The 27,420-nt window shown below is 48.7% G+C and overlaps 1 protein-coding gene across 3 annotated transcripts in view; it reads left to right on the top strand.

Moving 5' to 3' along the window:
• Window positions 1–22,674, top strand: part of ETS1 (ETS proto-oncogene 1, transcription factor) — a gene marked incomplete at its 5' end in the record, with an annotated part of 68,396 nt that extends 45,722 nt beyond the window's left edge. For all 3 annotated transcript variants that reach the window (XM_081114139.1, XM_081114138.1, XM_081114140.1), the window contains 2 exons: window positions 15,482–15,600; window positions 16,724–22,674. In XM_081114139.1, coding sequence (XP_080970265.1) covers window positions 15,482–15,600; window positions 16,724–16,939 — 335 coding nt within the window. In that variant the 3' untranslated portion in view covers window positions 16,940–22,674. The remainder of the gene's footprint in view (window positions 1–15,481; window positions 15,601–16,723) is intronic.
• Window positions 22,675–27,420: the final 4,746 nt, after the last annotated feature.

Genomic DNA, 27,420 nt, shown 5'->3' with positions numbered 1-27,420 from the left:
GGATGTGCCTTTGTTCTCTCTGGCATAATCTCCACTATCACCACCATCCACATCCACAGCCACGATTCTTTCCCCACCACAGTTTCCATCATTCTCTCTTAGCTACAGACGTGATTCTGTTCATTTCCATAGTTAGGGCAGCTTGGTGGATAACGAGATTAAGTAAACTGACTTTAAGTCCTAAAGTTTGAGTTCTGGTCAAAGAAAACCCTAAGATTTAGGTCAGCCTTCATGGATGAGATTCTGGTAAGGGTCCATGGCCACACAGCAAATGTCTCGTCAGTGATTCTCAACCCTCCTAATGCCGCGACCCTTTAATACAGTTCCTCATGTTGTGGTGACCCCCAATTTCATTGTTACAAATTGAACATAATTAAAGCATAGTGATTAATCACAAAAGCAATATGTAATTATATATGTTTTTTCTGATGGTCTTAGGCGACCCCTGTGAAAGGGTTGTTCGACCCCCCCAAAGGGGTTGCGACCCACAGGTTGAGAACCGCTGGTCTAGATGCTTCCAGACATGGTAAAAGCCTGATTTCCACCTCAAATAGGACCTTCTCAGCAAGTACTGCCCTGTAATATTATTGGATTTCCACATGGGAGATGCCTGCAGAGCTAATAGTCTATTAGAGTGACTGAAAGGGTTTATCTAAGATGATTTGAGAACCTCCACAAGAATGATCTGAGAGTGGGGATCTTTCCCAGGGTCCCAGTTTTGAGGAGAGAAGGACAGAGATGACTTGGAAATTCCAAGGATTAGGAATGAGTGTGAAGTACAAATGAGGGACATGAACAGTCAAGACAGCCAACACCAAAGGCTGCCTGTGAAACTTCTCTGGCAATCCAGACTCAGGGACAAACAGATAAAAGCATCAAGAGCTCTTTTATCACAAATATAAATAATGTCCTGGAGGTCTGAGTTATGTTTGATCCCTTAACTCAAACATATATTGGATATATGTTTGGATATATTGTTTTTGATAGATGCCCCCTTTCTCCTCCCTTCCTCCCTCCCTCCCTCCTTTCCTTCCTTCCTTCCTTCCTTCCTTCCTTCCTTCCTTCCTTCCTTCCTTCTTTCCTTCTTCCTTTCCCTCCCTCTCTTGCCCAACCCCTCTCTTTCAGAATAAAACATTCAATAAGTGGAAGAAAAGGGAGGGTGATTATTGATTATTGGTCTCAAAGACTAAAGTAGTCATGCAAATTAAAAAAAGTTTTTAAGGATCTTACCCATTCAGTTGTTTCTTCTTTATAATTGTAGGTTTAATTTCTCATACTATTTCAGATCACGGTGAGAACAATAGCCCAGAAAACGGAAGTCCCTCACGCTCCCCCCCAACTGTAACACACTGTGTGATTTTAGGCAAATTTACCTTGTACCCTTTTTCACTTTTAGCGAAGGAGAAGTGTTCATCCTTATCTTGGTGGTAGAAGATCTGTGAAAATGTAATTGAACCAAATCGATCAATTTAAACAAATAAGTGCTAGACGTTGTGCTAGACATAGAGGCGGGGAAGAGCTTAATGGTAGCAAATCAGTTATTTCAGCAAATGTTTCCAAGCACATGTTGAGTGCAGATAAGTTGCTAGGAGCTTTTGAGGGTTCACTATCTTGTCAAATTCAATATTCGTGTACTTGTCTGGGGACTTGAATTGGATTTTCTTACTGCTGTGGTTTCGGTGACGGCCAGGATTTGTTAGGCAGATGGGGGTGGAAAGCCTGCGCATGGCTCTTCTCTGATCACTGCCTGGGGAGCGTCTCCTGCCCACATTGCAGACTGATTCTAAGACAGCGGTTCTCAACCTGTGGGTCGCGGCCCCTTTGGCGGTCGAACGACCCTTTCACAGGGGTCGCCTAAGACCATCCTGCATATCAGATATTTACATGACGGTTCATAACAGTAGCAACATGACAGTGATGAAGTAGCAACGAAAATAATTTTATGGTTGGGTCACAGCATGAGGAACTGTATTTAAAGGGCCAAAGGTTGAGAACCACTGTTCTAGGAGGTGGGTTTTTGCTCTTGAGCCCTCGCTGTGGCCCCTTCTCATTTCAGATACATCCTAGAGAATGGAGAAGGGGAGGGAGCATGCCAAGTGAGCCCCAACACCGCCCAAAGAGCAGGCGGGGACTGGAGCACAGATGGGTCTCTCGCTTTATGCAGACATGCTAAGATGAGCTGAAGTTTGAAAAAATGACTTAGAAGGCAGAAATCATTGTATAAGTGCTGGAAACCCTTTTTATTGCTTGTAAAAGTCACGCCGACTTTTTTATTTATCTCAAGTTCTGCCTCCCCCCCCCACCCCCAACTCCCTTAAATTTTGATTACTCCAAAGTATGTGTGGCCACGCAGTAGGAGCATTTGGACCCTTACATCACAATTCCTTGGCCTGAATGAAAGGATGTATGTATAGATTCTCTGAGCTGGGAGCAGGACCCATTTTCCTCCCCTTACACTAGGAGCCTAGGTCTCCATCCATATCACTTTCAAAGAAATAGATTTTATTTCCTCCTATGATGTCTGAGTTACTGCATGTACGTGTGGAAATCAGTTAGAAACTGAATTTTCACAGCTTCTTGCACAGTTACGTTCTTCCCCCCAAAGATAAGAAAATTGCATCAACCTTCACTGGGCTCCCATGGCAACTTGTGAAATTAGGTCAAGATGTGGGGGCAGATAACATGGCTTGAAAGCCTGCCTGTTAGCCGAGTTAAGAATACATCAAATGCGATGCTGGCTTCCGCCAAAATGTACCTTCTTACCTTGCTGTGAACTGCCTATGGTTGTCAAGCTGATACAATCAGAAAGCTCCATTTTTCTCTTGTTGGAGGATACATTAGGAACCGCACCTAATGAAGAAAACAATCGGAGGCATCGGCCCTGTGCTTTCTGGTTAGCTAGCTGATCGACCCAAGCAAAATGCTTTCCGGATTCTTGAAAAAAACACAGGCCTCTCTGGTGTTTACTGTCAGGTTCAGTAGGCCTAGAATCACATACGGGATCGTCAGCTAGGATTGTCTCTTTCTGGCCCTCCAGCCCCATTTTACAGATGATGAAACTGAGGCATAAAAAGTGACTTATCCAAGGCCGCCTGATTGCAGCCTGCACAGAATGGCAGCTCCTGGATTGGATCTGAAGTGCCAGGCGCCTACGAATTTTGTCTCTATATTAAGGAATGACAGTACTCTTGGCTTATGATCTCAGTGACCTCCTCAGAGCCGATCAGGGGCCTTGTCTCCCAGTAGTCACTAATTACCACTGTATGTACGTGACTTAGCAGATTGGAGGAGGGGCCAGGGCTAGTTTTTGGCTTTCGTCCAGAGTTATTGGTCTGTAAATCACCTTTATCCGACTCCATTCCGGATTGCCAGGCATTGCCACAGACAAGGAACCCATTCCGGTCCCTTCTGGGATGGCTACTAAGCCGACCTGGTGGGAATGCTCTTGTTGTCAGCATCCAGGGGTATCCACCCCCTTTGGGTCGCCATGGTGAGTGCAGTGGTTAGGGTCTCTTTTTCACCCCGGGGTCTGAGGAAAGCTAGGCCCGAAGCTTTCACCTATAACGAAGTTAGGTTTTATAGCGCTGTGCGGGGTTTGCGACTAGAGTGTCCCCCAGTTTCCTCTAGACTAAACTGGGGACTCACTGGAATTCAACTTCCAAATATTTTAGCAGGAGACAGAAACAGGTACCGGTCTTGTATAAAAAGACATCCCCCTGCAGGCCCTCTCCAATCGCTCTGGCCTGAAAGAAGTCTCCTTGCCACTTTGTAGAAGGCCCTGGAGCGAGTTTAAAGTCACACAAGGAGACAGTCCCTACAAGCCCAGAACCTGGGCCTTCTGGCTCGTGGTTGAGTTTTAGGGGTCACTCACCCAACGCTACTGCTAAAACATGTTCTCGAAAATAAACAACTTGACTGCAGAAGGAAGTCCTTGAAAGCCCTTCAGTGCAGAATAAAACCGGAGACTTGGCAGTGAGCGCTGCCTGGAATCCGTTTTCGGGAGGAAAGCGGGGTTGCAAAGTGATCTTGGTGGTGGGCCCAGGCACAAGCCACGCCCGGGAACTCCGGCATGCACCTAAGTTGCTGATCAGGAAGGGGAGCGGGGTCACCAAAGAAAATTAGTAGGGCAACGTGGATTTCTACAGGAGAGTCAAAAAATGCTATCCTGAGGCAGCACTGTTATGAGGGACAGCATACAGCTTTTTAATTTGGGGGTTTATTCCCTGAGCCAACCTGGAAGATAGCCTCTCTGTGGAAAGCTATAATAATAAAAGCGTAATATGCTAATTAGACCGGACAGTCAAATGACCTTCTGGACGTCCTTCCGGACGTCCTTCCCGATGAAGCCGCAGCTGTGAGGGCCAAGCCCCTTGCAAGAATTTCGTGCACCGGGACTCTAGTGTTGGGATAAGACAGAGTGAACTGACGACAGCCGAGGGGAACCAACTGGTTGACGTGGGCACAGAGCTCAGATGCCCGTTTGTGCAGCCCACTTCTTTCACAGGGATCCCTGGGCTGGCAAGGGAGCTGGCCGCAGGCCTGCAGGAAGCCATCCGTCTCAGCATAGAGCATCCTTGGGCAGCATCTGAGTGGACAAGAGGGAAAGAGCTAGAAATGAGAAAGGCATCAACAGAGTGTCTCCCCGTTTCTGGCTCAGAGGCCCCTTCCTTGGCAGGTGGCAGGAAGCCAGACAGACCCCTGGTCCCGAGTGGAGCCGTGCTGCCAGCCAGCGGCCCAGGAGCCGGGGGATTCCGGTCCTCTGCGCTATTTGGGGGTAGGTCCTGAGGCAGGGCGTGCAGTGATGTGGGGGTCTCCCTGGAGAAATGGGCTACCCTGCTGCTCAGTGATGGGGCTGGTGGGGAAAACTGGCAAGATCTGACGCGGGTGGGAGAAGAAGCCTCTTTCTGTTGCCTGCAGGGCAGTTTTGTGGCTCCTGTTTCCTGATTCACATTTGGACAGTTTTTCTTCATCACCTGCCACCGGTAGAAAAGTATCACGTGGCCGGGGCCTCACTATTAAGTCTTTTTTCTAAATGTCTTTAAAAATGTGGAAATCAGAGGTTTCCTGTTCTCCATAGAGTGATGTCCACATGACTCTTGCAGGGTGGGTGTTTGCCCGAGCCCACTCTGTCACATGGGTCTGCCTTCTGGCCACCCATGTTGTTTAACCAGGATTATTCCAGGGGCTGGATCAGTAGGGTTAAGACTGTGGACTTGGGAGCCAGTTGTCCTGGGCATGTCCTGGCTTTGTCACTGACCAGCTGTGTGGTTTTGGACAAGCTAACATCTCTGTGCTTCAGTTTTCTCATCTGCAAAATGGGAATAATAATAGCTGCTCTCTCCTAGGATGGATGAGAGAATGAAATGAACTAGTTTATGGGACGCACCCACAAATAGTGCTGGTGTATAGGAGAGTTCTCTGGGTGCCGGTTGTTACCACTGTTCCCCATATTATCCTCCAACCTGTTTGTCTTTCCAGGATCATACATGCCTTGTGGTTGGAACTATATGTTTTATGTATAGAATTCCAGTCATTGCTGGCTCTGTCCTGGGTACAGCAGATATTTAATTAGGTCAGATTAGGTTATTTCTGCTATTGAGCAGAACTCATGTGTGGGAACTCCCACTGTTTTCTAGACTCTCTCATATCCATTACATTATTTCACCTGTCACAGTAGCCACATGAGGAAGGTTCTGTTGTTCTCATTGTACAGATGAGGGAGTTGAAGTTCAGAGCGGGAAAGAGGACGAGCTCACAGTCATACAGCAAACAACAAAGCAGATGCCTTTCAAAGTGTTTCACAGTGAGACAATGAGCAGGAACACATCCGATGTCAGCAGTGTATTTGTTTGGGTCTGTGGAGGAGCCGATGTCAACACCTGGTTAGGCTTGCTTTAAAAGAAGGAGAGAGCAAGGGAAGGCAGGGGAGCCTCTAGACCATGCTCAGGTGTGTTACCTGTTAAAGGACAGAGGGAAGGAAGGAGACTGGGGTGGGAAGAGCCTCTAACTGCAGCTCAATCCCTAGGAAGGTCTGGCCAGGCTGGTGGGGAATCTGCTGGTCAAAGTTGCCCAGTGGAGGAGCTCCATGTCTCTCAGAAAGGGCCCATGCCTCCAACCATGCTCAGTCCCTGGCTGGAGCAGACCCTAGGAAGCTTGACCTTGGTGGGAACATGGTGGATCCAGTCAGTTATGCTCCTTGCTGCAAGAGACCCGAGTAGCTCGTTGTCATGGCTGCTATAGGTCATGTGACCCCCATCCTACCTGACTACCAAACATAGGCTGTCAATCAGGTCAGCCCAGCTCTTCTGTCTGGCTAGTTGTAGAGCAGGACTCAAGACCAAGGCCAATCCCAGTGCTCCTGGTGGCCCACAATAGGATCCAGAAAACAGAGTGTTGTTGATGACAAATAGTGCATTGCCTGATGTGACTCACCTCTCCCTGAGAGATAATGAGAGCGAAAGTTCTCCTATGGTGAGTGCATGTGACAGTTTAAACACCAGACGAGGATGGGACTTGCTTGTCTGGGAAGGTGTGCAGAGGGCACAGCTCTGTGGAGTGTGTGACCTTCAGAGCCGAGGTGGGCACAGTTTCTGGGAAGGCCTCTCAAAGCTAGGTTCTCGGTTGGGCCTTCTTCACAGAGGTAGGTTAGGACATTTTCAGCTCATCCCATGAAGGTGGCACAGAAAAGGTGTTTCTTCTGCGACCTCCAGGTTCTTGTCACTGTTCATATTCCCTTTTGCTGTTCAACCCCATCTGTCCTCAATGCCTCATGCTGGAGGGGTATTCAGAAATTATTTGCTGGATAAATACTTTAAAAATTCAGTGCCAGTTCACCTCCCCAAGAATTGTAAGACGCTGGATCAATCATTTCTCTCATCCTTGAGGTGCTGGGGACATGGCCCCTCGGGTAAAATGAATTCCAGAGGCTGTGTTGAGATCGGAGAAAGGCCTGGGCGTTAGCCTTCTCAAGTCCTGTTTTCCAGTCCCAATCAGTGAGCGCCTTTTTCCTTCTTCCTGTTACCTGGCTACGTGTAGGGAGACCTTTCCTTCAGTTTCATTGGTTAGAGAAAGCATTGCCTTGGTGTCAAAGAAAATTCTCACCCTGTACCCTCAAATCCAAACCTAAGCCATTTCTGGTGACTCGAAAGAATGGGTTGCCTAGAAGACACCAGGAGGCAAAGCTCTAAGGAAACCCACTTCCTGACTTGAGCTTCGCTGGCTCGCTGTCCAGGTCTGTGTCTGAGGGCAGGTTGAACTTGGTTAGACAGAGCTCTTGGGCTTAGGGGAAAGAGGCAGGTGCATTTGAATACAGGCTGCCCCTTTAAGAGAGAAACAGTCTCCTTTCTCCTCCAGCCACCCCCACACACACGTGTGCTTGAACGCATGCAGGTGTGAGGAGCCTGAGCAAAAACAAGGGTCTTTTCTCCACACACTGAAGTGTGTAACTGTCACATTCTCAGGCCCTAGGGCAGATGCCACAGTGAGCCTCCCTTACCTCTGTCCCAGGTGGGGCAGCCAGGCCAGCCTGTGACCCACCAGTGGGGCCTGCTGCCCAGCCTGCCTTGGACATGGATGGCTGGGCAGACTTGTACCTCCCCTTCCCTGAATGCTGACGGGGTCCACCTCTGGGCCAAACTGCTGACATTCGTGGGGAACGCTGCTGAACTTGGTCAGCCCTCCATAATAATCAGGCAGAGCATGCTTGGCGAGGAGCATGAATGATTAGGGAAGAAAAAGCACATTGGGGGAAAGAGGATCTAAGTCTGTCTGTGGCCAAGATTTCCCCAAACCATAAATGTCTGTCATACTTTCACTTGCAAAGCAGCTTGCATCTGCTCTTTCTGGGCCTACCTACTTTGAGTTAGAGCCAGGACTTCTCGGTTATTCCTAACGCGAGCAGATCTCAACGGGCCCCTCTTATCTGCAGTATTGAGAGCAGTTCACACTCATCTGCTTTCATCTTTTGTACGGTTTTTGTTTTGTTTTATGCCTCCAAATCTCTCCTATTTTCAAAGTTGCCATATAAAAGGCCGATTTAATTCTTGGAAGAAGAATTAAATTTTACCTAGTGCTTTTGCTGTTTTCTTTCGAGTTCTATCTTTTACTTGTCTTGCTTTGAAAAGTCTGCTTTGGAAATATATTTTCTATTGCTTTATTCTTCTCTTTAATTTCATTGTTGTACTTTATATATTGTTCCCAACTGTTCTACACTGTAGTATATATATATATATATATATATATGTGTGTGTGTGTGTGTGTATATATGTATATATATACACATATATATGTATACATACATATATATGTATGTATATGTGCACATATACATATTCCCTCATGATTTAGACTTATATCTCTATGAAGTAGGAAGGAGCAGGGACAGTCTAGGAATGGGAACACTAAAGGCCTGAGAGTTGAATCAGTTGCCTAAGCTCAAAGTGAATCAGGGAGAAATTTGGATCAAAGCCGTGGACCACTGACTCCCATTCTGGGCTCTCCCGAAGGCATGGGGCTATTTTAATTCTGTAGGATGCTGTCTGCTGTCATCTCAGCCCTCTGCTGCTTAACCTGCTTTATGGCTATTTTTTGATGCTTTCTCCTACCTTTTGGTCTCACGTGTCAACAAACCATAGACTTGGCCTCAGAGGGTGGTTTTCATGGCGTGTAGAGCTGTTTTCCAACTTGTTTCCATTGTTGGATGCTGGTTAGAACACCACTATGTTAATGGTTTTTCAGGTACCTATAGGAATGTCTGTTTTTTTGTGGTTCTGAGTTGAATTTTTAGAGCTTCTATCCCCAATTGCTGCCCTTGCGTGACTAGCCATTGATAAGGGATCAGATGTAGAGGACACATTGGCTGTATAGTGAGTCATTAAACCAAGGCCTGTTGGCTCGTTGTAGAATGTACTGCACATGGACCATGTTGGAGCTGAGATGAGACTGGGTCGGGGTAGAGGCAAAGGAAAGGCACAATCTCAAGCAGTCCTGCCCTTCCTTTTCTTAAAAAAAAAAAATCTTCCCAGTGCTTTGGTTGCCAGACAATCCAGCAATAAGACCCCTTGACTTTTTCAGTCCCAGACAGAAGGGTTGTACAGCTTCAGACGGAGTTGGGTCCACAGGACAAGAAACTGCCCAGATGTTTTCTGTTGGATTTGTCAGTAAACTCCGTTCAACAAGGACTTAATGGACATGGAGAGATTTGGGAAATTTCTTGTGACTGATCATTTAGAAGGGGGTTGACAGAAAGGGGGTGATGCTTAGACTCTGGGGTCACCCGCCCCACCCTCAGAGTTGGGAGCTCCGACAGCGAGTAGCATGAGAAGAAGACACACTGATGAACACGTGGGTGGGTCATTTCTGGAGTTGAGTGTTCTGTTTTCGCCACCATCGTTTGGCTGTGGGTAGACACCTGGGTGGCAGGGAGGGGCAGCCAGGCCCGTTCCCCTACTGCAGGAGCACCTGGCAGATGTGTGCTCTGAGGGTAGAGGCAGCCCTGTTGCAAGGGTGACCAACCATGAGAGTTTCATAGGTTAAAATAAACGTGGTGTTTGATTTGACTTTGAGAGTCAAGCTGAAGAGATTAGCTTCTCAAAGTAGCAAATGAATCCCCAAAGGACAGGAGGTGTGGTGGTTTTTATTTGGGGGAACGTGTTGATGAAACATAGCCTGGAGTCGCCCCTGCTGTTTGATCCCAAATATAGTTTTAAGAGAGAGAAGCAATTTGAGTAGCTTTTTAAGTCCTAACACCTTTTTTTTTGGGGGGGGGGGGCGGGATTATTGTAGTCATACAGTTCAGTATATGTTTATTGGACACATGTCATGGTATGGTAAGCTTTGGTATATGCTTGCAGGGAGCGGATAAATGGAGTCATTGAACAGCAAACAGCTTTTGTTGTTGTTGTTAATCCTCACCTGAGGATATTTTCCCATTGATTTTTAGAGAGAGGGAAAGCAGAGAGAAACATCAATGTAAGAGAAACACATTGATTGGTTGCCTCCTGCATGAGCCCCGACCAGGGCCTGGGCTGGGGAGGAGTGTGTGCCCTTGACCAGAATTGAGCCCGGGACCCTTTGGTCTGCAGGTCGACGCTCTATCCACTGAGCCACGCCAGCTAGGGCAGCAAATAGCTTTTTAATGGTTGGTGTCTGTTGGTGAGGCACCGTTCTAGGCTTTGGATGTGAGCCCTTGAGCATATATTCTAGGAGTGAGGGGTGGGCGTAGAGCAAGCCATCAGGTTGGTCTTGTAAGCAAACCGCAGTGGGAGGAAGTCCACCAGAGTGACCGCCCGGAGCTCACCTCCCTCTGTGTGGAAGTCAGCTCTTCTGTGTGCTAAGCACTAGGGCACAGGCGGCAGATGACAGCTTGCAGTTGAAGTGAGAAGGCAGACCTGCAGCCCCACCCTGAATTCACTAGGGGTGAGTTCATGGACAAGGCAGGCAACCTCAGAGCATGGAAAATGAGAGGAGAGATACTGACGAATGACCACGTTATTGTCGAGAGCATCTTGCTAATACTTTTTCTAACCCATTGCTGTATATTTCTTTAAGTTTCCCACTTCTTAGATTCTGAGTATGGAAGCAAAAAAGCAGGGGTTTTTATTTGTTTGTTTGTTTGTTTTGTTTTTTTAATAGCCAACTCTCATGGAGATGTATTATTGGCAGGCCTTCCAGTGACTTGCCAAGGAGAAGGGACTTAAAATGTAACCAAAATGAATAGGAATTTACCTGAAGCTTTGCCTTTGGGGGGGGGGGGGAGAGAGAGAGAGAGAGAGAGAGAGAGAGAGAGAGAGAGAGAGAGAGAGAGATTGTGGCCTTGGATTTGAAATGCCTTGAGCGTCCTCTCTGGAGGGAAACATTCTCATGGGATTGGCTGTTGGTCTGGGATGCCTCCAGGTACTCACCTGATATTTCTTCTTCTGAGTTGTATCAAGTGCTTCAAATCAGGACTGTGAATGTTATACTAGGAATTTTCCTCGTATCCAGAGCCAAGAAGAACATAGCAGGCAGGGGAAATCCCCCCTACTGCAGCCAGAGGACGGGGAGGAGGAGGAGGAGGAGGTGAAGGAGGAGGCAGACTCAGGGTGTGGAGGCGCAGGGAGTTGGGGGTGTGTGTGCGGTGCCCTCCCCCCACTTCTTTGGAGAGAGACTTCCTTCTAACAGGGACCCCTCTGTTGTTGTGGCTCAGAGCTGCGACTTGAGAGGCATAGTCTGCCAGTGATGCCACCGGATTCCTGATGCGTGACACCCCGGCAGCCTGCTGAAGGCCGCCCTTGACTGCCTGGGGCCCCCAGACAGGGACGCCATTGTGAGTCACATTTAGTCTGTGAGCTCCCTCGGCCCATGACGGGCACTATTCTTAGCACCATTCTCTGCTCCCTGGGACAAAGGTCACCGGGACCCCAGTCTGGTTGGGTGGTTGGCTGACGCTGGGCCCAGGCATGAGAGGAGGTGCAGGAAGGGTGGAGGGGGAGTCTTTGCGAAGTTAGGAGATGTTGGAGCAAGGGTGAGGGATGGAGCCCTTGGGCCCTGGGGACGTACACCCAGCCACACAGAAACACCCGTGGGCGAGCCTGTCGCTCAGAGTGCTGGCCTCATCCAGTGTTTGCACACGTCTGGGGCACACGAGGTTCTTGGACTTAGATGGTGCTGGGGAGTCTATAGAGTTAGTGTGCACCCCCAGTCCAGAGCTCCCTCCAAGCTGTGGGCCTCCAGGTGGCCCCAGGTCACTTTCACAACCTGAAGTGAGGGCGACACATTGTGGAAACAGGCTCCTGTGTCAGGCTGTCCACTGGTCCAAGCCCACCCTGGGGCCTTCTTGCTGGGGGAATATTTTATGTTCTTCCTGTTCCTGCTGCTCCCATAGCTAAGAGGCCATTCAGGGCTCAGGAGCCACGGATTCCCCTGTTGGTACCACGTGGGCTTTCTGGAGGGTAGGCAGTGGCCTGCAGAAAGCCCAGGCGGAGAGCCCTGGGTGCCCCTCCACTCCAGGTGGCTCACAGGGGTTTTCCTCAAGGCCCTGGGGGGAGGAGGCAGCCGACCACCCCTGTGCTGACTTGGTTACTGCGAAGCTGAGCAGCCGACCATCCCCTCCAGGTCCTAGGCTTGCTTCAGGCATCTCCTCTCCTGCCTCTAATCCTTCTTCCTTTGGTGTCAATAGAAGGAAAGACTAGAGCTCCCGGATGTCACAGTGTGATGTCCTTTATGAACAAAGGTGTGAACTCACAGTAAGGAAAACCCCCTGCAGACAGGGCCTCACCCTGGCCCCGACCCTGTGTGCAGACACCAGGGCTCAGCTCTGCAGAGCCGGGCTGGGGCCGGGTAGATGCTGCCCAGGCGGACACCTCAGTCCAGGGAATGGCACAGGCAGGAAGACCAGCCACAGGCCCTCCTCTGTCTGCCACCCTGCCTCTAGGAGCTGGCTCCCAGACGGGAACTAGTCCCCTCTCTACATTAAGGCTGCCCAGCCCAGAGGTGGCCTGCGGGCTCCTGGGCCCTCCTCTCCCGGACTTGGACTTGCCGGGGTAGAAGCAGGAATTTCCTCCCCTTTCCTCCGCTTGGTATCACTAGCCTTCTCCTCCCCAGAGGGAGGGAGCTTTTAAGGTAAATGGTGGGAGGGAGAAGGAATGACATGAACAGCTACTAGCACAGGGGACCTAACCAACTGGACGGGAAGCGTCACCCGTGGAGGTGGACGCCAAGGTCCCTGGCTGTCCTTCGTCCTGTGGCTGCTGGGGGAGGTGAGGAAGAGAAGGTTTTTTTTTTTAAAAGTGGGTCCTTTTATCCCTTGGATTCGTGTGACCAGGCAGGCTGATTCGACGTCAGCCTCCAGGTGGTCTTCCCTGGGGTGGACGTGGTATTGAGCTATGAATGTGGGGGTCAGACTGCGTGGGTTCCATCACGGCCACTCCACTTCTGTTGTGAGTGGCGTTGGCCAATGCCAGTGGGCACGCTGCACGGTTTTCTGGGCTGTGACGTGGGAAGAACAAATACGTTCACAGTCGCAGCTACCCATGGAGTTACTGTGAGGAGTACGTGAGAAGGGTATAAGCATCAACACCGTGTCCGGTGCATAGTAGGTGTGCACGAAATCATAGCGCTTGAGAGCATTGCACTCTGCCAGGTTCTTGAAGCAGCTCCTCCCTCTGTCCTATGTCTGTGGTCTGGGGACCTGACTCAGATGAGGACAGCAGACGCCAGGGCTCATTTACATAAATTTGGGGCAGTTGATTTTTCCCTCTCTGTCTCTGCTCCGGGATCCTGGTGGGTGTATAGTCATTTTGCACTTCATCAGGAAGCCTATTATATCACAAGGGGTTTTGCGGCTGCTTTTTTTTTTTTCTATCAGAAATCCCGTAGCATCTCTCAATAGAGATTTGTTTTCTTACACCTTCTGCCCGCCAGAGTGGCTTTTCAGTGGGTTCCTCACATAATGTTGCCTTTAGTCCCATGATCCCAGGTAGGGAGTAGTCGCTGGTGACTTTAACTCAACTTATAAGAAATATGCAAATGTGTGTGAGTGGCCCAGCCAGTGGTTTTTCAAGGAGGGGTGGAGACGGAGGAGGATAAGGCTTAAGTCGTCCAGCACTCAGGGCTGTGTTTTCTAAAGTTCATTTGTTTTGTAGGCATTTGCGGAATCGTTTCATTCAGGGGTACGTGTAGGGTATTTCTTGCGTGAAGGTTTCAAAGAGCTCAAGGTGCATTTTTGAAGGAGGACGCAGTGATATTTCACGTGCCCTGTTTCGCGTGGGGTGTGCGGGGGAGGAGCGCTGGGCCCACCACGAGGAAGCAGTTACTGAAGGAGCGCTTCCCAGATGGCAGATCACAGCGCAGAGCCGTCGCTGCTTCCTCACAGGTGTTTGTCCAGGTGGCCCTGTGCCTGGAGCCTGACGGCCTGGACACTGGACCCAGAAGCACCGTTTTCTAACTGTGCTCCGAGCCAAGTCACGTGGCTTTTCTGAGCTCCTTTTTCACACATAGAATGGGAACAGCAAGGCCGCTGTGCGTCATGTACAGAGGAGTGGGCAGTGGACTTGAGGAGCGAGTGATGTGTTGCATACGCACAGGCCTTACAGACATGAAAGGTAGAAGAAGAGGTTACCCTGATCGATCCTAGAGGACATTTCCCTTTTAGATTGAGAGGGAACCAACCTGAAGCTGGTGTTTTATTGGGTCTCAGTTTACTTTGGATCAGAAACATTTGAAACTCAGGTTAAGTGTTGAAGTTTAAAAAGTCAGGTTTTTCCATGTGAGTGGGAGCGTCCCCGGCCTCCTTCATCTGCATGGGCGGGTTGCTCTCAGTCCTGCCCTGGCTTCTGAGATGGTGTGCAGGGCACAAGCAGCACGGCCTGTTGAACCAGTATTTCTCTCTCTGGTGCACTCATGGGGAATAGGAATCAGTCAACATTGTCCTTTCTTTTTAAGATTTTCAAAATTGGTTTTGAGAGAGAGAGAGGAAGGGAGAGGGAAAGAGAGAGAATGTGAGAGCGAAACATAACATCCATCTGATGGGTCCAGCATGCCCCCCCCCCCCCCTCCAGGCCCCCAACTGAGGATTGAGCCTGAAATCCAGGCATGTTCCCAAGTGCATGGGATGACACCCAATTAACTGGGCCACAATGCCCAGGGCAGCATGGTCATTTCTGAATAAAAAGTTATCCTAAAAGGAAATCTATGTAGCAGGAATCTTGTAGCATAGATAAATTGACATTCAGAGTATGCCAGGCCTTCCAGAACTACAATAGTGGCAGTGTTGTTGGCTAAGACAGGACAACGTGTGTGTGCCTGTGTGTGTGTGTGTGTGTGTGTGTGTGTGTGTAAATTAGAATATACTGGACCCAGGAAGAATTTAATAGTCGTCAGCTGACCTTCGAGGATTTCTGGGTGGCAAGTTGATGACTTGATTCTTTCCTCTCTCTGTTTGGATGCTTGCCTATGTGTGACCTGGGAGGACAGGATGGTGCTAGAGAGGAATATGATGACCCAACTAAGTCCTTGTTACATAAGCCTAAGATCTTCCCTTTTGCAAATCAGGGGCCAAAGGCTCCTTCTAGAGAGGAGTGCTAATGAGGTTTGACTTCCGATTGGGACTCCCAACTGGCATTCCTTGGTTAATACCTTTTTTTTTTTTTTTACTTCTTGAGGCAAAATGACTTAATTGTAAAGGCACAAAGGACCATGCTGCCTCAGAGGATAGAGTCAGTGTTTTCTTTCTGGAGTCTGCTTAGCAAGAAATGTGGCCTGACCCTTCAGCCATTCAACAGAAGGCAGTTGCTCTATTGTCTTGTGTTTTTCTTCTCCTTTGGGTGGGAGTGTCTTCCCCTTCTCGGTCTGTGTGAGCTATAGCGCCTCCTCCCTGTGTCCTGTGTGTTGCCTGCCTTTTCTCCTGGCTGGATGGACAGGGGAGCGGGAGAGCTGGGTCCTGGGATCCGGGGCTGAGAGGGCTGGGCCTCTGGAGTAATGAGTCAATGCCTTGTGCTTCCAGGCAGTGGACCGATCCAGCTGTGGCAGTTTCTTCTGGAATTACTCACTGATAAGTCCTGCCAGTCTTTTATCAGCTGGACAGGAGATGGCTGGGAATTCAAGCTCTCTGACCCAGATGAGGTAAGAAGGGAGCGAGCCCGGAGTGCTGTGGAAGAGAGAACCCTGGAAGAGGTTGTGTGATGCCGAGGACATTTTCTGGGATTCTGATCCCAGCTCTGCCACTTGCTAGCTGTGCGACCTCCTGCAAGTTGCATAGCCCATCTGAGCCTTAGTCTCTTTACTTGGAAAATAGAGAAAATCTCTACATTGCCCATTGTTCTTGGATTGCCTAATAGGATGCACCTGGTTCTCAGGCGCATAGTCATCCTTCGTAAATATGAGTTGCCTTCTATTACTTAGTCCTTCTCCTGGCCTCACGGCTCTGTGAATCTGAAAGGGCTCAGACAACTCAAGAGGCTTTGGGAAAATGGGTGCAACTTGTTCATGAAGCCATTCTTTGATCCAGCAAATGCTTAGTGAGTGGTTGCTCTCTGCCATGCCCAATGCTGAGGATAAACATGGAGAGCCAACCATTCAGTGTGGCGCACCTGAGAAGAATTGTGCCCCAGAACAGAAACCTGCATCCTGTTGATGAAGGGCAGGTGTGGCTGCAGCTCAGGGCTCCTCCAGCCCCTCACATTCCAAAGCAAGGACATTCTCTCTCTTTAAAAAAGATATTTTTATTGATTTTAGAAGGAAAGGGAGAGGGAGAGAAAGATAGAAACATCAATGATGAGAGAGAATCATTGCTGGGCTGCCTCCTGCACACCCACACTGGGGATCAAGCCCACAACTCCGGGGCATATGCCCTAACCAGGAATCCAACTGTGACTTCCTGGTTCATAGGTCAATGCTCAACCACTGAGCACCCCTGGCCGGGCCAGGGACATTCTCTAAATTATACAGGGATGGAATAGAGTCTGCAGTGTTGCATTCCTTTTTCTTTTTGTAAACTTCATTATGTAGAAGTCCAGGGTGACTATTTTTCATCAACCTAGAACCAGCGGTCCAGCCATCCTAGCCTGACCCTTCAACATTGGAGGTCAGGACAGATCAGTCAGGAGACTATCCTCCATGTACATGAACCTCTTCCCGGACTGACTTGAACATCATGGGTCATCACGAATGGCTATAGGCATATAAACATGCATATTGGATTATTTTTATAGATTTTTAACCCCCCCTCCCCCATTTTTAATTTCAGGTGGCCAGGAGATGGGGGAAAAGGAAAAACAAGCCCAAGATGAATTATGAGAAACTGAGCCGTGGCCTCCGCTACTATTATGACAAAAACATCATCCACAAGACAGCGGGCAAGCGCTACGTGTACCGCTTTGTGTGTGACCTGCAGAGCCTCCTGGGGTACACGCCTGAGGAGCTCCACGCCATGCTGGATGTCAAGCCAGACGCCGATGAGTGACGGGCACCTGGGGGGGCCAGGGAAACTCTGCTGAGACATTTCAAAGACCCACGTCGGTTGGACTCTTACTTTTTAATGGTTATTCTATTTTTAATTTTCCAGACTCATTTTTTTTTTTTTTTTTTTTTTACATTCAGGGGTGGGAGCTAAGTGAACTGCAGCTATAATCAAGTATGTGTGGTTGGCAAAGGAGAGCCAGGACTGGTGGGGTGGGTGGGACAAGAAATTCTTGAGCAAATTTGCAGGAGAGAGAGAGAGAGAAAGGTCTCCTTAGAAGCTTGAAGAATCTGGCTTGAGGGAGGACTAGACGCGTATGTCTGATAATTTTTTAAAAATCATCCATGGGAGGAAAAAAAAAAAGTGCCTCAAGGGATGAACTTATTAGCATAAGCAATTGAGGCATCAGGGGTCCTGAGATGGATGAAGGGCAATTCCTTTGCTTCTGTTTTTAGGTCTGGGCGGGGCCAAAAAGAGGGAGGTGGGGTAGGACAATTTGTTTGGGGAGGGAGTGCCCAAAAACCAAGGACTATTTACCTTTTACTCTACTTTTAAAACAAAGGTGGACTTCCGTGGGGGAGGGACCAAAACTGTTTTTGTGTTGGAATTTATTTTATTAAATTTTGTGCCAGTATTTTTTTTCTTCTTAAAAATCGTCTTAAGCTCTAAGGTGGCCTCAGTATTGCAGTATCATGCAAGGTTGTTTTTATTTGCCAGCTGAGGATTCTGTCACAGCGAAAGGAAACTGTTTATATAGACCCCACTGGAAAGGCAAAGTGCTGTCACTGAGATCGGACCCCAGATCCAGGTGGCTTTATAGATGAAGGAACAAATGATGCTGATTTGGGGACAAGGGACCTGTGCATGTGAATGTCATCTGTAATTTAAAAAAAAAAATGATCATCACGCCCCTCTACGTATTTGTCGTTAGTGGATTCTCGGGGTTTAGACTTAATACTGAGCTAAGAAGCATCAAGTCTTCAACTTGAATGTATTTGGCAGCCCTGGCTGGGGAGCACAGTGAATCAGGAGCTGGGAAGGACATCGAGGAGGAAGGTTGACTTGGTTCTTTTCCTATGATTAGGAATCAAAGCTGTGTGCCTGGGCATTACCCCTCGGGTCTTAGGAAGTAAGTCCCGAATGCATGTTATTCCCAACTAACACTTTATCTTTTATGTCTCATCCTCTCAGCCTCCCATACTTCTTGTCCGTCCCCCCCTGTCCATACACACACACACTCTTATTCAGGGCAGAGAAATGTAAAGCTTTCTGATTGGGGAGTGAACGAGTGACAGCCGACATGAGTTGAAGAGCATATGATAAAGCCATTTAGATTCATTGGGTGTTTGGCGCAATGGAAATTGTGGGTGCCTAGAAGCAAAAGGTGGCTTGGCTGTCTTCCGGAGGAGAAGCGCAAGGCTTTCCTCTGAAGGACTTAGGCTAGTTGAGTGGGATGTCCATCCAGCAAGACCGTGCATGCAGAGCGAACAGTGCAGCTGCTGTTCGGGTCTTGCACTTGGACCGCTGTCGTGGCACAGGGTAAGTGAAGGCTCATAATGGCAGAAGAGAGGAATGACTAGAAGGCAAAGGAAACATAAGCACAGGAGCTTGAATAAAGACAATGAGGTGGTCCGTGAGATGTGAATATATTTTTCGTTCCCCCATAATTTAAACAATGGAGGCAGTTGTGAAGGGTAATCTGAAAATGGGGTTTTGGGTCGGGGTTTGGGGGAGGCCCAACATCTAAGTAATGAAGACAAGTTCCTAATTCAATCAGAATCCCCACCATGGCCGAGATGCCTGATTTAAAAGGGTGCGGGCCGTGGGACGGCTTTGCAGACTGCAGCGAGAGAGGAAGAGGCGGTTAAGGTGGGCTTCTCAGGGCTGGCTTCCCCAGGCTCTAGCTGAGTCACCGGAAGTGCTCACCACTTCCAGCGCATCTTCAGGAACGTGGATTGTTCACTCCAGGTCCTCTCGCAGGCCCTGACTGTCAGGAACTTAGCTCTGTGACTCTCACTGATCAAGCAGAGTGTCTACTTGGAAGGCCAAGGCAGAATCCGCCCAGCTGTGTATTTTGATCTTCTTCCAATTGCAGGTGCCTTAATGAAGCTCTCCAGATGTTTTAGGAGCTGCTCAGGGAGGGTCGGCAGAACTGTTGGACTACATGGTTTTCTCTTAGGTTATTGGATCTTTGTTGGGCACCGGCAAAGGTGTGCGTGCATGTGTAAGTGCCTGTGTGCGTGCATGTGTATGTGCGTGTGTGCGTGCGTGAATGCATGTGTGCGTGAGTGCATGTGTGTGTGTGTGTGTTTGCAGACATGCAGAACTGCAGCTGAGATAATACCTGGGTTTTCTAGGGACACCTCTCCACATGTCAGTCACAGGCGCAGGTAGAACCAAAGGCTGGGCATCAGTCATGGCTTGCTGTTTGCAACCAGGCATACAATCACCTGCCCAGCTCATCAACCTTTCCTGTTCCATTGATGCCCAGAACTCCCCTCGTGTGAGTGTCTAACCCCGGCAGCCACCCCACAGCAGCTCCGATGTAAGAAAGTGCCTCCTGTGCTCCCCAGCCCGCTTGCTCGCTGCACCGCCTTTCTCTGCAGGTCCACCGTTTTCAGTATTTATAGATAGTTTGTTAGTTAAGACCGCTTTGTTGATCTGGCCAGATGCCTTCTTCTCTTCTGTCCAAAGGCCAGAGACCATCCCAGGAAGAGTGGTGGGTGGTTTATACACTGGAAATGCAGCAGAATTGTTGCATTTATGCTTTTTTTTTTTAAAAAAAACACACACACACATTAGCTTCAGAGGAAGGATGGGCAAATCTGGTGTAGCCGGGGGAAACCCTTGTTTTCTTGGAGATGCCTTCACCCACGTCAGTGCTGGCTGTCGGGTTCAGAGTCCCTTTGGTTCCCTTCTCCATGCAGAGGCCGCTGGGGACTTTGGTGCACGGAGCCCTGGTTGGGTGGCGATGGGGATTGGAGGTAGCATTCCAAGATCAGATGTGCTGTTCCTCACTTTGGAAGTGAGCTCTCCGGATTTTAGAGCATTAACCTGCCTGTCTTCATGGTGGAAATGACACCCCCTCTCTTCTAGCCATGCTGTGCATGCTGCTTTCTCCGTTGGGGTCTATATAAATGTGTTAGCTCTTACCTACATTCCAAAGAAGTTTCAAGGAACCATAAGTATATGTATCCAGATACATATATGAAAGATATATATGAAAATGAAACTATCTCTATCAGGAATACTGCCTCAGTTATTGAACTTTTTTTAAAGAATACTTTTTTTTTAAGCTGAGAAATATAGGGGTAAAAAGATGTTATATTGTGTTTGACTATTTTCCAACTTGTATTTTCATATAATTTATATTTTTTAAAAAGCTGAACATTTAAAAGCAAGATGAAAAAAAAAAAAAGGAAAAGCAGGTGCTTTTTAAAACTCAGAACTGAGGTAGCTTAGAGATGTAGCCATTTAAGTGTCTGTTTTGTTTTTTTGTTTTTGTTTTTTAAATGCAAAAAATTTCTTATGGGGGAGTTTTTGTCTGTATTTTAGTAGCTGATGCTGGCACATCATTTTCCTGAAGAGTTTTTTATATCCTGTAGCCTGATTTCATATTGTATTTTAAACTGTGTGAGATTAAAGACAAAGAAATTCCTTTATAACGATGTGGGTGTGGCTTGATTCTTTCCCTGTCCAGTGCCTGTGTGAAGCGGGACAAATGAACCAAGCACAGAAGCTCAGGAAGGGATGCGACTAGGTCTTGCTGATCTTGTTAGCTCGGGATCCTTCTAGATAAAAATGTTCAAATAAAATGAGAACTGCAATAAGAATATAGGGAAGTATGATCGATCTCCCATTCCAGTTCTTGAATACACGGTGTTACCCTTCATGAAATGTTCCTGGCCTTATCACAGCTCGTTTTCTTCATGTCTGAAGGATTTAGGGCAGCGTGAAGACAATTTTTAATGACTCAGCAGATAAACATCTGATTTCAACTAGGTCAAGTTCCTGATACTAACACAGGAAGTTGAACCTCTTTCCTGATGCTCTGGACAGGAGCAGTTTTCTTGTTTCTTCTTCTTTTTTTAAAAATATATTTGTATTGATTTTAGAGAGGGAGGGAGAGGGGGATAGAAACATCAACGATGAGAGGGAATCATTGATCGGCTGCCTCCTGCACGCCCCTACTCAAGATGGAGCCCGCAACCTGGGCATGTGCCCTGAACTGGAATCGAACTGTGACCTCCTGGTTCATAGGTTGATGCTCAGCCACTGAGCTACACTGACTGGGCTCTTGTTTATTCTGTTACCAATTTTCTCTGTGCCAATTTGGACCCATCACATCCATCTCCTTGACCCCCGTTCTTTTTTGGGGACTGAAAATTAAGAATGAGCCCCCAGCACCCTGTCATAAATACAGTCGTATCTGTAAGTGCTTCGGGGAGGAATGCTGAAACCCCATCTGCATGGCGCTTTTCTCTTACTGTTGAAACTGAGAAGGTGGATGTTTTTAATTAACACCAACATTTGCAACATGAATCCCAGCTCACAGCTGGAGAGAGAATTTTTGCTGAATTGTTCACAAAGAGGGCTCTGTTTTTGGAAACTCTGCTTCTTCGGGCCTGGAGCTTGAGGTTTGCTGAGTGCCCGTTAAGCACCAACTGTGTGGTCTGGTGGTCGGGGAGCCCCATTGGCCACGAGGAGGGCTCTGACATCCCGGTCAAGCCACCACCACTCCCTCAGAGACTCGGGGGGAGATGGCCTGAGGTACTTCTGTGTTTTAGTCTTCAGCTGCAAACCTGGGCAAAGTCACAACTCCTGAGCCAACCTGAGGCCACATCTGAGCTCTTCTCCCCCTACATAAACAGAACACGGAGAATAGGTTTCTGCCTTAGTCAAGGATTTGGACAGAGAGCTTTCCTTTGATGCCAAGTGGCTTTTATACCCCAAGTATCTGATTTAATGCTGAGCAGGTTAAAAGACATCAGGCATGCTTGAATGAAATCAGCTCAGTCCTCATGTTTCTCAAACTAAGAGTTCAACTGGGGAATGCTTAGACAAGTGGGCTTTGGTGATCTTTCTTTTTTTTAAATGATCACCCAAGGATATATTTATTGATTTTTAGAGAGAGGAAGGGAGAGAGAGAGAGAGAAACACTGATCGGTTGCCTTCCATATGTGCCTCAACCTGGGATCCTGGGCATCTAACTCGCAACCTAGGTATGTGTCCTGATCGGGAATCAAACCCACAACTTCTTGGTATACAGGACAATACTTCAACCAATTGAGCAACCTTGCCAGGGCTGGGGAGCTCTCTTAGTGACGCTGCTGAGAGCGCCATATTGAAGTGGTGGTAAGCATTGAGGAGAGACAATATCAACCCTAAATCAACCGCAGGGTTTTGAGAGAGCAGGCCGAGGTTTGGATAGAAGGAGACACAGGGAAAAGAGGAGTCATTCAAAAGAAGCTGGAGGTAAAAAATCTATAAACTTAACATGCCTTCAGGAGGTTGGGGGATAAGGCAATTGCCCAGGCTATTCTGGCTTGTCCTTGCCATGGCTTTGGAGCAAGTTGTAGCACTGCCACACACACACACACACACACACACACACACACACACACAGTCACATACATACAGTCACACACACACACTCACACATAGTCTCACACACACATACACACACACACACAATTGAGCAACACCAGGGCCTTCCTGTATAATGAAGTGTAACTATTTTAACGAAAAAAGAAAAAAAAAAAGTGGAGGACTGTGATTCGTGCTTTGGATGAAATGAGGGAGGCAGTGGAGATCGGAGGTTACACACTGGCTTACACAGAGTGGGCTGATCCCAGGCCATGGAGGTGCTTGGTGTGGCCTTCCAGAGCGGGGACTCAGCTATGCAGCTCAAGGGAACAGTGTAGGGCAGCACAGGGTCCTGGCTGGGTGGCCTTTGATTCTGGCACGGACACTGAGTAGAGACAATCCCCTCATTTGTCTCTAGTAGGTCAGCACCACACATTCCCACTCCTGCCTGGGACTTTGAGTTTGTCACCCCTGTGAAGAGATCTCTCCACATTCCAGGTTTACTCAGCAGGAGGTTCATCTTATTCTAGAACCTTCAGTGGAAGAGAACAGGAGGTCATCTGGTTCCTCAGAACCCTGTGACCTTTGAGCGCTGCTCTTTCCATTATACCATGCACGCTGCCACCCAAGCACTCTAAAAGGGTTCCTTTGGTGATGCTGGCCAACGGCTCACCACCCCTGGGAGCCGCAGCCCTGGCTCATAAGAGGTGCACTTCACATACCAAATAGAGGACAACGCCAGTCTTCTTTCCGTAGGAAGCTTTTCCGACCTCTGCTTTCCCCCACTGGCTGTCCTGGAAGGTAGTTCGTAGCACAGCTGTACAGATGCCTTCCTCTAGCTCAGATGCAGGGATACGTGACCCTCTGGGTAGCTAGCTGGTCCAGCAACCTGGGTAGGCCATTTTATGGGTCTGTCAGTTGTTCACATGCCATTGGCCGTTCACTGTCCTCTGGGATCTCTTCCTGCTATAAGAATCCTCCACTAAGAACAATAAATAGCAGGAAAACAGGTTCCTGGCACCTCTTGCAATGAGGCAGAGATGTAAGGAGTCTGATAAAAGCAGGTGTTGATCAACTAGTGAGAAATGTAAAAGGCCTAAAGCTGAGGAAGCAAACATACCCAAATTAGGGAGGTAAGGTGGCTCTGGCCTCCCTGTCCCTGGGCCAGTGTCACTTCCTGTTTTACTCCATGTCCCAGGCCCTTTCCCCTTTTTCCATTTTCCTGGAAAATATTTCTATCCTGGGAAAACCAGCTTCATTTGATTGCCTGGCATATCTCAGTGTGCTGACGCCTAAAGTGATGATGGTGGTGGTCCTCTTCCCCTAGCAACACTTGAATCAACAACGACCAGGTCTCAGGACCTGCTATGTGATCTCCAGAGACCTTTGAGTTTGTCTTCTTGTCTGTAATCTCTCATTCCTGCCACTCAGGCCCTAGCTCTCTCAGGCACAGAATTTTTACAAGGCTCTGTTGTCAGGTCAGCTCTGGGACTCCATGTGATACCCCACGGAGGAGCAAGGAGGTTTTCAGCAGCCACTTGTGGGAATTCCTGAAGGTCAAGAGATAGCCACTGCCCATCCTACACTGTCAGTCTGAGCTGCTGGGTCCTGGACAGTAGCAGGCTATTTTTAACTTTTCTACAGGCAAAACCTGAAATTTCAGCTGTGACTCTTCTTATACTTCTTCAAGAACTGTCCCCCAGATGTGCCTGTAAACAGTACATGACTTGAAGAGGTGGCAACAGTCTTTAGAAGGCCTGGAAATGGGTGATCTCTATTCGCTTGCATTGCTTTTTTGAGTCAAGAATATCCCAAAGGTTAGGAGAGATGGGATGGAGAACCTCAAAAAGGCTTTGGGGATTTTGAAGTGTCCATGCAAACCTGTCGTTGCTCTTACAGATCTCCAGGGAAGACAAGTTCAAAACCGGACGTGTTCTCTCTGCTAATCTATTTCTCAGGTATACCAATAGTTTCCCATATGTTCTGGTTTCCATGAGAGTAGGAATGTTTACTATTGCAGCCAATGTACCTTTAGTCTGGGGTATTTATACGGATTCGAAGAAGGGTAAGAGGGATGGGGGAGAGACAATGACGAGCGTTTGGAGGACAATGGCTATTTTGTTCAGGTGTCTGTTTTCTCTATGGTCAAGTCTTCCAGGTGATATCACAGAGTGTGCACGCCTTGCCTTTGACTGGCCTTAGACCACGGGAGTGAGGAGTACAGTCATTAGGGTGTGGCTGGAAGGCTTCTCTGAGCTCAGGTTTCTTGTTAGGAGTGGGTAGGGGTGTAGGTGGGTAACTGATGTGATTGTGAGGCATGCAAGCTGCTCTGGTCACCCATGTACAAAGCCTCTGCTCATAGCAAATTAAGGGTTATAGACATGTAAAGGAATAATTGCTATCTAGTGTAATAACAGTATGATTTGACACCTAGGAGGAACACCTAACATGAAAAAATTTATATCCTAAAGGTGAGTAACTTAACTAGGTGGAAAGGGAAAGTGGTAGAGGTCAAGGCCTACAGATGAGAAAGTTAATGGGCTGATAGAGAAACAGGCAGTAGTTTTGTGGAAGCAGAGCACAGGGTACAGTGGAGGAGTGAAGAGAGGTGAGGAGGGGAAGATAGAGAGGCGATGATTCAGGGCCTTGTGGGCCGAGACAAGGCCCTGTGAAGAGTAAGGTGGAGCCCCGAGGCGCTTCCCACGTGTCCTGATGTAATCCTGTCTGTAGAACAGAACAGATCAGAGGGACAGGATAGCACCAGGAGGCCCCATTCGAAAATGATTTCATTTGCTCAGAAGAGACGCCTCTGAGAGAATCAGCAGTGAGTAGATCAGCAGTGGGTGGAACCACAGGATGGGGTGAATGGTTAGTGTGGGTGGGTGGTGGGCTCTGTGTTAGGACCAGGACGTTGGAGGTATGCAAAGATGACCATGCGGACACGACATCACCAGAGTATGGATCTGGAAAAACCTCATGTCCACCCCCTCATTGTAGAGATAAAGGGTTTATGGTAAGAGAGTTTAGGTGATTGGTCTGAGGTCACATTGGAAACTGGTGACAGGCACAATGAGGTCTTACGCCTACTAATGCCAAGGCAGTCCTATGTGTATGATGAGGGTTCAGGGCCAGTCCCTCCAAACACAGGCAAGAAAGAGTCCATTTCTTCCCTCCTCCCCTCCCTCCTTTCCTTTCTCCCTCATTCCCTCCTTTCTTTTCTTCCAACCCTTCCTTCCTCTGGGGACAAGGGCGATTTGGCTCACAAATGGATGTGACAGGCCTCCCTGCAGGACTGAAGCAGGCTGTCTCTTCTCATTAGGGTGCCGCTCTGTCCTTGGAGCCTAGGCACCTGCCCCACCCAGGCCACAACTGCAAGAGAAAGAGGTGCTCCTTTCTCTGCTCCAGCTGCCTGCTCCTCGGCTTCCCTGGGAGCTGCCTGAGCCCCAGATGCTGAGTGATCTCTGAGGATTATTCCCAGAATCCTGTTCGGGGGCCAGAAAACAGTAGGTGACAGAGCAGTGCTGTTCCAGCTTCCATTCCCAGCTCAGCATTTCGTGCCATCTCTGTGCCTTGGTCTCACATTCCTTCTAGACTGACAGCTCCTGCTTTTTTATGTTTTATTCTTTCTATTATTTCAATCCTTAGTCACTCTTCTCTCTCTCTCTCTCTCTCTCTCTCTCTCTCTCTCTCTCTCTCTCTCTCCCATTCCCTTTATTCTCCCTCTGATTTTCCTGTGTCTCTCATATTTTATATTCCTAGAGAGGAATAAAAACATAAGGTATGAACTCTGACATTAAACGGCATGGTTTTAAATCCCAGCTCTGTCACTTTCGAGCTGTGTGATCTTGGACAAGTTATTTACCCTCTCTGAGCCTCCTCTTCTTAGTCCATGAAATAGGGATAATAGTACTAACCTCACAGGATGGAGATGGTGCTTGACGCAGTGTTATGTGAGTGGGAACTTTTAGCAAATCTGAAAGGACAGCTTAAGAGAGTATTTTTCTCCTTCCTTGTGAAACATCCCCCCCACCCCCCGCCCACCCCTTTCCCACCTTCCCCACCAATCCCTGGGACAAGGAAAAGACTCAGCAATCAGGGTAAGGACTCTGGAGGCCTTGTCTGCAGAGACAGGAGTGTCTGTGTCCCGCCCTCCAGGCCCTGGGACAGGCTCCGGGTGCCAAGGCCTCCAGGCTCGCTGTGGCAGCTGCTGGCGGGCAGAGCCTGGCTCCGAGCGCTGCCAGGCGGTGCTGTTCCGCCAGCTGGAGGACTCAGCATTTTCCACGATCCTTGCTGTTTGTTTTCCTCCTCGGGCTGAGGTCCAACAGCAACCTCGGGCTGCCCAGCGCCCTCGCCCACTGCCGAGCTCGGCCCTCCTCTGGCCTCCTCCCCTCGCAGGCAGAGGCGCCCACACAAAGTGCCATTGTACGGCCCGTCTCTGGGAGACAAATGCAAGGGGTTTCAAAATCAATGGCGAGTTATTTTTACCCGGGGAAGGGCTGACATGCCTTGCTTTTCCAGCTTGGAAACAAACCTTGAGGGATGCTTGTGCTGCAGAGAGGGTTTAATTTTCTCTGGCTTTCAGGCTGGAGGAGGGAGGCTCTGAGAGACCTGGACTCAGAGAAGAAGGAACCAGAAAGCCAGGCTGTTGCAGCCCCTGTGCCCGCCAGGGTGGGGCTCTGGGGAGACCAGACTATTGCCATGTGGCCCTTCAAGTCCTCTGAGCACCCGCTTCGGTCTTCCAGACTCCGCACCTCTTGTTCCCGCCCCACCCGCTGACCCCACCGTTCTTCGCTGGCTCCTTTTCTCACCCAAACCCTGGGCCTCCGGTACCCTGTACTGGAGAGAGTCCAAACCAGGACTAGGGGGCAGGGGTCTCCTGGGGGAAAGGGCACACTCCA

The sequence above is a fragment of the Myotis nattereri genome (genome assembly GCF_964212035.1).
Source record: "Myotis nattereri genome assembly, chromosome: 19".
Classification (NCBI taxonomy): Eukaryota; Metazoa; Chordata; class Mammalia; order Chiroptera; family Vespertilionidae; genus Myotis; species Myotis nattereri.
The sequence above is the reverse complement of the archived record's forward strand: the minus strand, read 5'-3'. Positions and strand labels throughout refer to the sequence as shown.